Source organism: Phoca vitulina, unplaced genomic scaffold, assembly GCF_004348235.1.
Source record: "Phoca vitulina isolate PV1807 unplaced genomic scaffold, GSC_HSeal_1.0 scaffold19, whole genome shotgun sequence".
NCBI classification, from domain to species: domain Eukaryota; kingdom Metazoa; phylum Chordata; class Mammalia; order Carnivora; family Phocidae; genus Phoca; species Phoca vitulina.
The window spans coordinates 18,035,215-18,047,454 of NW_022589722.1; the positions used below are offsets into that span (position 1 = coordinate 18,035,215).

Below are 12,240 nucleotides of genomic sequence, written 5' to 3' on the forward strand. Positions count from 1 at the left end.
GCCAAAGTCAGATATTTAACCGACTGAGCCACCTAGGCACCCTAAACTGTTCGTTTTAAATTGCAGATGGGGACAGAAACTGTGTGTGTCTTTGTCACTGATCGATGCCTGGCAACTAGTATGCCCTCAATAAGTGTTCCTAATTTTTGAACATTATATATAATCACTGGAGTTCCTCAATGTTTAGCACTCTCACTGGATGCCATTTAGTGATTCTCAACCCTGGCTGTATCTTAGAAACCAATGTGAAGCTTTCAAGCAATACCAGTGCATGGGCTCCGACCTAGACCCATTACGTCAGCATCTCTGCCAAGAGATACCAGTATTTTTAAATGAGAACTCCAGGATATTCTAATGTGCAGCCAGGATTGAGCACCCCGGGGCTAGATTATCTGCCTCTTCTCTTCACCCTACTGGCTTCCTGCTGTTTAATGGGGAAACAGCACTCTTACAGAAATCTGGTGAATTGGCACCATTTCCATGGAAGGATTTGTCAGTATCTATCACACAAATACATGTATCTTTTTTCCTTATTTATTTATTTATTTAAGACTTATTTATTTGAGATAGAGTGAGAGACCGCATGCACGTGGGGCAGGGGTGGGGGTGGTGGCGGGCCAGGGAGGGTGGAAAGGGGAGGGAGAGGGACAAGCTGACTCACGTGGAATGCAGAGCCCGATATGAGGCTCGATCTCAGGACCCTGAGATCATGACCTAAGCGGAAACCAAGAGTCAATGCCCAACCAACTGTACCAGCCAGGAGTCCCCCCACCTTTTTTTCCTTTTAGAGAGAGAAAGAGAGAGCAGGCATGAGTGGGGGAGGCGGGGAGAGGAAGAGGGAGAGAGAGAATCTTAAGCAGGCTCCATGCTCATTGCGGAGCCATGGTGGGGCTCAATCTCATGACCCCGAGATCATGACCTAAACTGAAATCAAGAGACAGACTCCCAACTGACTGAGCCATCCAGGCGTCCCACAAATACATGTATCTTGTAACTAAGTGATTCTATTAGAAACATTTCCTTTAAATATACTTACACATGTGCATGATGCCATATTTACAAGGGTATTAACTGTAGCATTGTTTATAATAACAAAAGGGCAGAAAAATCTAAATATCCATTAATTAGGGATTGGTTAAATAAAATATGGTTTAGCTATACAAGGGAATATTATGGGATATCGTTTATTTATACAATGGAAATTGTTTAATAAAAAGGAGGATTTTTTTCTTTTGCTAAGTATGTATAGAATGCTACTATTGTATTGTGGTAAGAACACTTAACACAACATTTACCCTTTTAACAAATTTTAAGTGTATGATATACTATTGTAAACTGTAGGCAAAATGATACACAGCAGATCTCTAGAACTTACTCATCTTGCATAATTGAAACTTTACACCTGTTGATTGGCAATTTCCAATATCCCCTTCTCCCCTCTTTGTGATTTCTTAATGGGTTAAAAAAATTATATATATATATAAATTTTATTGCATATTGTATTTTTATTGCATATTACATATATATAAATTTTTTGCATAAACATATATTTGTATATGCATAGAGTATCTCTGGAATACCTAAGAAACTAATAAATAATAATTAATAACATCAGTTGCCCCTGGGGAGGTAAACTGGCTGACTGGGGAATTAAGAATAGGGGGGAGATTTTTTTACCATCCACCTCTCTGTACATTTCTATTTAGAAATTTTTTAACATATAATTATTTTTTAAAATGAAAGTGTTCCTAACAAGTAAAACAAGATGTCTGTGGTCAGTATGACTAAGTAGCAATAACAAATGAAACTGTAATTTCTTAAGTTCTAAAAGGAGAAATAAATGAGAGGTGATAGGTAACATAAACTCTTCTAGAATAGAGACTAAGTTTTCTCCATGACGTATGCAACTCAGAATGTCTACTACTCTTCACTGTATACAGTCAATGTTCAGCCAGGTATTAAGTTGGCCACCATATGCTTTTTCCTGAAAAGCTACTGTAGCATTAAAAGATTTTTTTGAGAACTCTATCATTTGAACTATTTTTTATTATTAATTATCATTTCCTTGTTATCCAAATGTACATATTCTTACACAGTTGCCACAATTATGTACATTCTTTTGCATCCTTTTCCCTCATCTTCCCTATCTTTACAATACTTTTAATAATTAAAATTTGAATGCCTATATAATAGTTTTTCTTTTGATGTCTCATCGTTGCTCTAAATAATTACCTAATTATCAGGCATTTGGCATTTTGCAAGAATTGAATTGGCTTGTAGAAATTCAGTGGATTTCACCAGAGTATCCTATGCTTGCTTCCCTTGTCATGGAAATTTAAATTGTGGGATATCTATGGGGTGCATTAGGGAGCTATTAAAAATGAAGATGTAATATGAAAAGATGCCTATGATATCTTTAAAGATGTCATAACATCCAAGCCTGTTTGTGTTTAAAGATGTAACGTTTATAAATGTATGTCTCTGTTTTCAAGTGAATAGGATAGAAGGAGATCCTGCCCCTGGCCCCTTGCATCTCACCTGCGCTGGCTTGAGGACTAGGGTATTGCCTGCCGCCAAGCACGCGGCGCTCTTCCATGCCAGCATCATCAGCGGGTAATTCCAGGGGATGATAATGGCGCAGACACTGCAGGAGTAGAAAGACGCTATCCTTAGTTGTCTCCAACCAACGCAACTCACACCAGTCACCCAAGGCCCTCTCCTTGTCTTACCCAAGTGGCTCCTTCTTGGTGAAGGTCAGATTGCGATTTGGACGGGCCTGGTTGATTGGAATGGTAGAACCCTAAATAGTAAAAAAAGGTTAATACTTATTTTACTAATTCAAATGAGTAAATCTTATCTCAAGGAATCCATTTTCTGTCCACCTGTCTTAATTTTTCTTAGCTGGTATGAAAAGGCAGTGTTCAATTTATAAGAAATATATCCACACCGAAAAAAGGAGCTGCTATTTCTTTCTGGAGGGAAGTAAGACACAGGAGAATAAACCTAATTATATGTATGTATGTATGTATGTATGTATCTCTATATACTAAACATAGTTCTTTTTTTTTTAAGATTTTATTTATTTGTTTGAGAGAGAGAGAGAGCATGAGGTGGGGGGAAGGGGCAGAGCGAGAGGGAGAAGCAGTCTCCCTGCTGAGCAGGAAGCCAGCTATGGTACTCCATCCCAGGGACCCCGAGATCATGATCTGAGCTGAAGGTAGATGCTCCACCGACTGAGCCACCCAGGTGCCCCTATATACTAAACATAACTCTAATTTAGTTAACCTCCATTCCCAACTTCTCGACATGGCAGAGAACGTTAATTGCCTGCCCAGGATCCATTCTTCCATCTGTCCTTAGTAACAGAAACCCTATTATTAATAATGGTATCAGCCATGTGCCCAGATAAAATTCTGTTTTCCAGTTTCCAGGGCAGACAGGGATGGTCAACAGAAGATGTAAGCATAAGGCATGTTCTTTTACCATAAACCCCCACCCTCTCTTCTGCCTTCTTCCTGCTCAGAATGTCCCTGACATGGCTGATAAGTACAGTGGTTATCTTGAGACCATGGCACAGTCTTGAGGGCAGAGGTCACTGGTATAAAGATGGTCTGATAGTGAGAGAGGAAAACTGAGTGTCATACTCTAGCCCTGACTACTTGCCTTGTGCTCCTTGAGAATGAGGTAAAAAAAAAGTTCCTACTTGGATTTCTGTTCCATGCAGCCAAACTTAATCCCAAGTAATTCACAATAATAATCTTTAACTGAAGCTATTCATTTGTTTGGCCACATATGAGAGTATTGCTGTTACTAATTACAAGCGTCCGGCTCTTACCTGAAATCCTTGGGGCCAAGTGTGTTTTGGGATTAAGAATTATTTGGACTATAGAAACATAACATAACACATATACCTCATGTTATATTATCTATGACTCCCAGTAGGGTCTGGAGCAGCCCCTCATAATCAAACATATGATTATTGGAATATTTATTTAGTGAAACATGAATATTCCCTCTAAGTGATAGAAATACAAATTATAAATAGATTCATGTTGGTTCAGATCAGCTTTTGGCAACAAATGAGTTTGAACCACTCAAACCAATTAGTATTCAGGTTTTGGAGTTCTTTGGATTTCATAATTGAGGATAAAGGATGGACCTGAACCACCACTACTAAATACTTACATATGGATGACTTTGTGACTGAAGAATAATAAAACCTATGTTCACGTGCAATCCCTCATCTGTTGCAAACTTGTTGCTAAGCCTCACTACATAACTTGCAGGGTTTGTATTATTGTGACCATAGTATGAATGAGGAAAGTAATGTTTAGAGAGATAAAATAACGTTAACAACATTAGCTGGTAAGTGGCAAAGCTGACCCTTGGACCCAGGTCTCTCTGACTCTATATTAATAGTGGTAACAGCAACTCACCCAAATAAAATATTGTTTCCCAGTCTCCTTAGCAGACAGAGAAGGCCAATGGGAGATATAAGCACAAGGGAGGGTGGGATTGCTTTTTAAAGCGCTTTTGTCTTTCTCTCCCGGCCCCACTCCCTCCTTCTCACTGCTGGGAGGGTGGCTGAGATGGCTGGTACTGCTGTGGTTATCATGAGTCTATGAGCAGCATGCATGCTTCTCTTTGTTACCTTACCTTTACCTTTTATATTCCCAATGCTGAGGTCAAATGTAGTTGCCACTTATCATCACACATGTACTATTTGCTTTCTTATAGTAAAAAGGGAAATGAAATATTTATTGTACCCATGCCTTAGAAAATTATTTTCTTATACCCAGCTGACTTAGACCATGTATGTCAGCTCTCTGGCTTCTGTAGGCATTTGAATTTTCAATCTCTCCATGACACCCTTTGTGTCTAGAAGACTATGAGATGCCTTTAGAGACATTAAAGTATAAAAAATACCATCAGACTTTAGTTCAGAAATTCTTGAGTTCAAATCCTAGGCTCTATGGTTTACTTACTAACAATGTGACCATATACAAGTCTTTCACTGTCCTCAAGCTTCTGTTTTCCTTACCTGCAGTAAGGGATGACAGCTATCTACCACAGACGATTTTTATAAAGATGAGATGAGAAAACCTAATAGATGGCTCTAAAACAGTGCCTTTATAAAGACTAAATGTTCGGCCCTCTTCCTGTTGGAATGATCTCCATGGCGACAAATAACATTCGTGCTTACCTGAATTTTGTCACACCAGCCAGCAAAGTATCTGAATGTTTGCACAGACATTCCGATGTGAGTCTTCAGAGCTAGGGTGTAGACAGCACCCGAATCAAGGGCTTCAATAGTTGCCAACTCTTCTTGGTTCTCTTCCAGTAGGTCTGCAAGTCTGTAGGGTCAGGGAAAGAAATTCATTCAACAAATATTGATGGAGCTCCTATTAGGTATAGGGCACCATCCTAAGGGCTGAGAATTCAGAGGTGAACACGCATGGATGAGGTCTTTGTCCTCATAGAGAATATGCTCCAGCAGGGAAGGCATTAAACAAACCATTTCATAAATGATTTGTTTCAAGAGTTACAAAAAAGAAGTGTGGGAAGCCTGTACCATTTGCCTCATACATGCATAAGAAGTAGAACAGTGATTGAGCCACAGTAATCCGAGGAGATCAATGACAGAAAACAGTGGGAATGTGGCCAGTTCATGAAGATACAGGGAGATGTTAGAGAGTGCAACCTATGAGAATCCATGAACACGAGGATTTCTGGTTGGTACAGGAATGTTTCCAGCACTAACTGAAAAGGACAAGATAGAAATACATGGGGTGAATTACAGACACCACAACAGATTTCTGTTGGGTGTCCAGATTCCGTGGCAAGATAAGTCAAGGATTGTCTAATGGCTCTGAAAGAGTCAAAATTCATCTTTTGTGCTCCCCTCAACCATTGGTTTTCTTTCCATCCTTTAGTGGTTCTCTGAGTTGTTCCTTTTGGACTATTCTAAATTATAAATAGATTCATGTTGGTTCAGATCAGCTTTTGGCAACAAATGAATTTGAACCACTCAAACCAATTAGTATTTAGGTTTTGGAGCTCTTCGGATTTCATAATTGAGGATAAAGGATGGACCTGAACCACCACTACTAAATACTTACATATGGATGACTTTGTGACTGAAGAATAATAAAACCTATGTTCACGTGCAATCCCTCATCTGTTGCAAACTTGTTGCTAAGCCTCACTACATAACTTGCAGGGTCTGTATTATTGTGACCATAGTATGAATGAGGAAAGTAATGTTTAGAGAGATAAAATAACTTTAACAACAGTTAAAGGGGGAAAGCTCTCTCCCTCAATGTTTCTTCCAGATCCTACTCTAAGAGATATTTTGACCAAGGTCAGCTATTTGGCTCTAGAAATTCAGTAGAAAAGAGAATTTATGCTTGAATCTAATTAGTCTTGGCATATTCGGTTACTGATTTATAATACCCTTTCCGGACCTTAGTATTTTTCCTCCTGACTCCTACTCCCTACAGGTCAAGTGGATTTAAAATTCGTCTTTGAAAACAACAAAGTGCTACATATTCCCCATTTGCTGTTCTGTATCCATCCTCCACACCGCTCTGTGATCCGGGAGGATGACCTTTATAGACTCCAGCACCTGGCTCCCATGCTCTGTCACTGGGCTTGACTAATGAGAAGCCAATGGGCAGCACCCCTGGGAGAGAAAGTGATCAGGGATGCCATTCCGCAGCTCCTTCACAGATGGGCTGTGGTTCAGCAGCTGCTGTGTCCCTCCACCAAAAACCACTGGAGTGTGGTCTTCTACAGCTACAGATCTTGCCAGATTCCAGCAATAGCCCCTTCCTCTGTCCCAGACCCTAGAGTACTACTAGCTTCCCCCTGTTGCTGCCCCTAACTGGGTGCTTCATTACCCCCGACCTTGCCCACATCTCCATAAATGGTTCTTTATTGAACTTTTTTGCCTACTGGAACCCTGACTGTTACAAACAATAATACAAAAACCAGGAACTCACATATATGGAATTTTATATGAGGTAAGTAACAGAAGGCGTATAATAGGTGCATACTAGAATATTTTGGGGACAATGTTAGCCCATATCCCTAGAGAGCAGATCTGTGTTTTTAAGAACCACACCTGTACATCAATCTTCCTCTTTCTCTTGCATTCATTCTTCCCCATTCACCTTTTTCAAAGGCATCTTTTGCTGCAGCTACTGCTTTATCAACATCCACCAAAGAAGCATAGGATACTTTGCATATTGTCTGTTTCAAGAGAAACAAAAACAGGCTACAGGTCATTTACATAGAGATACAGAAATATGCTTCTTGAAATTAATATCATATTAATAGGAAAAATAGAGTATTACTTATAAAACCCAAAGAATTTATGATGGAACATCAATACACTAGTAGCACAGTAAAGAAAAATTTTAACACGGAAATCCTTAGCCTGAAATTTGGGACCTCTCATGTCACCCTACACTATGGAAAGACACATTTAGGAAGAATATATTTATTTCTTCTAGTGCTTAGGGAAGCTGAATTTCTTGCCATGAGCTTGCAGAGTCCAAAAATTCTTTTCTGCATATAGTTTTATTGAAGGTGTGCCTCTGATGTGTATAGGTATAGTTATCTGTCTAAATTCATCATAAATATTCATCCAGTAAAATAGGTGATTATAGTTAGTGGCCAGTACTAGAATTGAACAGTTGAAAGAAATACACGGAGTGCATTTAGAGTAAGTGCTCAGAGGCAAAGTGATAGAATAAACTAACTTCTTAAGACTGTCAGTTTTACGGGCGCCTGGGTGGCTCAGTTGGTTAAGCGACTGCCTTCGGCTCAGGTCATGATCCCAGGGTCCTGGGATCAAGTCCCACATCGGGCTCCCGGCTCAGCGGGGAGCCTGCTTCTCCCTCTGACCCTCTCCTCTCTCATGCTGTTTCTCTCTCGCTCGCTCTCCAATAAATAAATAAATAAAATCTTTAAAAAAAAAAAAAAAAGACTGTCAGTTTTACAACTGTGCATAAATTAAAAAGTGACAACCAGTAGTCCCTGCACACACAAGTAATTTACTCACAGATCCATCTGTTGGATTGATAGTTTCATAGGTCTTTCCATCGTCAGCATCTGTGAACTGTCCATTTATGAAACACTGATATGGCATTTTCACTGTCATTTCATTGACCTCCTTTGAAACCTAAGATAGAGAATTATATTAATGGGTTCAGTGGATTTCTCTGCTTATCCATTTGATGCCAAATAGCAATAAACAAGTTTACTCACTAATGCAGTGGGAGAAGTTTTATCTATAGGATTCTAGTTCCTACTCTCCAGAAGAGACGAGCATATGTAAGATTTGGGCCTCATGATGCTCAGATTGGCCACTGAGCCAAGGAGGCTAGCATCTCTGACAACCAAAGTACTCTAGGTTGGGCCATATAAATAAATACCTCAGATTTTCTTCCTTACACAAATGAGAGAACTCAAAAGACCTCCAGATAATGGAAACGGCACCATCTAGTGGCAACATCTATGGAGCGCAGCCCTTGCTTTCATTTGTATCTTTGAAATTGCCTTTGTGGATTAAGTTTCCTTTTACAATGTTGCCATTTTAAGTTTTCTTTCTTTAAGTTCCTTCCTCATTTTTCACTTTCTCTCTCTCTTACAAATGTGTTGCCTTAATTCTATTCTCTACCGTTAACTAGCAAATGAATTTAGGTTAGTCCATTAACTACTAATGAACTTCAGTTTTTTCAACAATGCAAAGGGGAGAGGTGCCTGGGTGGCTCAGTGGGTTAAGCGATTGACCCTTGATTTTGGCTCAGGACTGTGAGATCAGGCCCGGTGGGCACCCCGCTCAGCAGGGAGTCTGCTTGAGATTCTCTCCATCTTCCCCCCCCACCTGCACGTGGGTGCTCTCTCTCTAAAATAAATAAATAAAATATTTTAAAAAATTAAAAGGGGATAATGCTACCTGCTTCATACAGTTATTATGAGGAATAACTGAGAAAACATATGTGAAAGAGCATTATTAGAATAAAATTTCATAATGGCACGAGGTATAAAAAGTAAATGTAAAGATTTTTAAATAATTTCATATAGAGAAATTGATAATGCTTAAAAAAGAAATAAAAAATATCAAGACGGTATCTACTCTTATCCCACAGATAAGAAATACTTCTATGAAATACTTCTGTTGTGTTTATATAGGATATAATGAAGGAATCTTCATCTGACTTGATGTGTCTAGTCTCTGCATATAGTTCACTTCTGTAAACTCATCATTCTGGAAATATGCTAAGTGTTTTACATGTATTATCTAATTTGATTCTCCCAACTATCCTATGAGGTCGATATTATTATTGTCCCATCTAATATATGAGGAAACCAAGGCTTAGAGAAGTGAAGTAACTTGCCAGAGGTCACACAGCTGGTAAGCGATGCTATGTGGATTCAACCTTAGGTGGGTCTGACACCAAAATTCGTGTTCTTAACCAGAGGATGCTAAACTGCTTCCCAAATTTACCTAAATTTTATTAAAAACACATGGATGAGGAGCATTTCTGGAATAGTAGACTAGGTCATAAAAGCCACAAGAACATTAGAAAATATTGTCAAAATCATTTTTTTCATGACTCTGGAAATTAACCAAAAGCTTGAAAGAATCCATTTATTCAAGAAAAATAGTCGAATCTCTGTAAGCACAGTGAGTTCTGTGGTATATTAATTGCCCTACTCTTTCCTATCTCTCTCTTGACAGCTCTGCAGTAACTTGAAAACCAACATCCTTACAACTATGGTGGCTGTGAAAACCAGCAGCCTATTAGTCACCAGAGGGGGACAAATGGTCCCCAGAAGCTCCCAAGAGGCCTTATCTCCACAGAGCTTCCCAATGTCAAGCTCTATACTCCATGTTTGTCTTTATTTGACCTGACTCAGAGCTTGCTCTGCACAAACTACCTTAGTCCTTCAGTAAAGGCTGAGAGACTTATCAGTTCAAGAAATTTAAGGAAATCAATGTCTGATCATCAGCTGATGACTTAATTAGCTGAGTGGAGACTTCAGTGGTGGCAAACAACAAAGAATACAGGTTTACAGGATTCATCCAAGAAAGTCACTAAATAAAGAAAAAAGCAACAACAACCAGCAACAGTAATCCCTGTGAGAGGAGGGGTCCTATTTCCAGAGTTGCCACATTCTGTTATTTAAAATGGCTGGTTTTCAACAAAAGATTGCAAGATACATGAAGAAACATGAAAGAATAAAGAGTGGCCAATACATAGGACAAATAACAGTCAATAGAAACCATCCTGGAAAAGACCTAGACACTGGATTTATCAGAGAAAGATTTTAAATAAGCTTTTATAAATATGTTAAAATAACTAAAGGAAGCTATGTCTAAAAAATTAAAGGAATGTAAAAGAACAGTGTCTCACCAAATAGAGAATATCAATAAAGAGATAAGAATTCTAAAAGAAGAACCAAAGAGAAATTCTGGAGCTGAAAAGTGCAACAACTGAAATTTTAAAAATTCACTACAGGGGCTCAACAGTAGATTCAAGCAAGAGGAACAGAGAACTAGCAAATTAGACAATAGGTCAAGAGATTATCCAGTCTGAAAACAGGAAGACAAAAGAAGGCCTGTGGGACACCATCGAATGTACCAACACATGCGTAATGGGAGTTCCAGAAGGAGAGGAGGGGGGGAAAGAGGCAGGAAGAATATTTGAAGAAATAACAAATGAAAATATCCCAACTTTGATGAAGAACATTAAACCATACATCCAAGAAGTTCAACAAACTCCAGGTAGGATAAACTCAAAGAGATCCATTTTAGAAACATCATAATGAAATGGTCAAAAGCCAAAGATAATGAAGGAATCTTGAAAGCAGCAAGAGAGAAGCAACGCATCACATAAAATGGATCCTTAATAAAATTAATAGATGACTAATGCTCAGAAACCATGGAGGCCAGAAGGCAATACGATGACATATTCAAAGTGCTGAAAGAAAAAGACTGCCAACCAACAATTCCATATACAGCAAAAACACCCTTCAGAAACAAAGGAGAAATTAAGTCATTCCCAAATGAACAAAGACTGAGAGAAGCTAGCATACTGCCCTTCAAAAAGTGCTAAAAGGTATCCTTCAGGTTGAAATGAAAAGACCCTACACAGTACTTGAATCTACATGAAGAAATAAAGCACACTGATAAAAAGTAAATACAAAAGTCAGTATACATGTATTTTTGTCTTTAACTCTTCTCCTATCTGATTTAAAAGACAAATGCATAAAGCAATGATTGTAAAACTATGTCCGTGGACTTACAATGTATAAAGATGTAATTTGCACGACAATAATATCATAAATGTGGGGATAGGGAGCAGACTAAATTACAACAAAGTTTTTCTTTACTATTGTTATTAGGTTGACCTTAATCTGAACTGGAACGTTTTAAACAAAAATGTTCCTTGTAATCCTCAAGGCAATCACTAAGAAACTAACTAAAAATATATAGTAAAAGAAACAATAAGGGATTAAAATGGCACACTAGACTATTTTTAATACAAACAAAATGCAGGAAAGGAAAAATAGAGGAGCAAAAAGGACAAGACAAGACATATACAGGCATACCTCAGAGACATTGCAGGTTCAGTTCCAGACTGTTGCAATAAAGAGAATATTGCAATGAAGCCAGTCAAATGAATTTATTGGTTTCCCAGTGCACATGAAAGCCATATTTACACTACACTGTAGTTTATTAAGTACGCAATAGCATTATGTCTAAAAAATCAATGTCTATGCTTTAATTAAAAATGCTTTAGCGGGGCGCCTGGGTGGCTCAGTGGTTAAGCGTTTGCCTTCGGCTCAGGTCATGATCCCGGGGTCCTGGGATTGAGCCCCGCATCGGGCTCCCTGCTCCGCAGGAAGCCTGCTTCTCCCTCTCCCACTCCCCCTGCTTGTGTTCCCTCTCTCGCTGTGTCTCTCTCTGTCAAATAAATAAATAAAATCTTATAAAAAAAAAAAAAGATACCAGAGATAGGGAACCCTTGAAACATTACCATGTTTGTGGAGAGAAACTCCCAATAGGGACCAATGAACAAGGTGCTCTAAAAGAAATATAAACATCATACTGAACTTCTTTCAATTCCTCAAAATCCCCTCCCCACCTTTTTTGTTAAAGTAGCTAGGACTAAGCCCTACCTGGAATACTCTCTCCTTCTTTTCCTATCCCCCCTCCTAAAATTTCTA

General features: G+C 38.8%; 1 protein-coding gene across 2 annotated transcripts in view; it reads right to left on the minus strand.

The window, feature by feature from the left end:
• ALDH1L2 (aldehyde dehydrogenase 1 family member L2) overlaps positions 1-12,240 on the minus strand; it is a 60,711-nt gene that overhangs the window by 18,541 nt on the left and 29,930 nt on the right. For both annotated transcript variants that reach the window (XM_032416439.1, XM_032416438.1), the window contains 5 exons: positions 8,066-8,185; positions 7,124-7,251; positions 5,204-5,354; positions 2,730-2,800; positions 2,539-2,644 (listed from right to left, as the gene is read on the minus strand). In XM_032416439.1, coding sequence (XP_032272330.1) covers positions 2,539-2,644; positions 2,730-2,800; positions 5,204-5,354; positions 7,124-7,251; positions 8,066-8,185 — 576 coding nt within the window. The remainder of the gene's footprint in view (positions 1-2,538; positions 2,645-2,729; positions 2,801-5,203; positions 5,355-7,123; positions 7,252-8,065; positions 8,186-12,240) is intronic.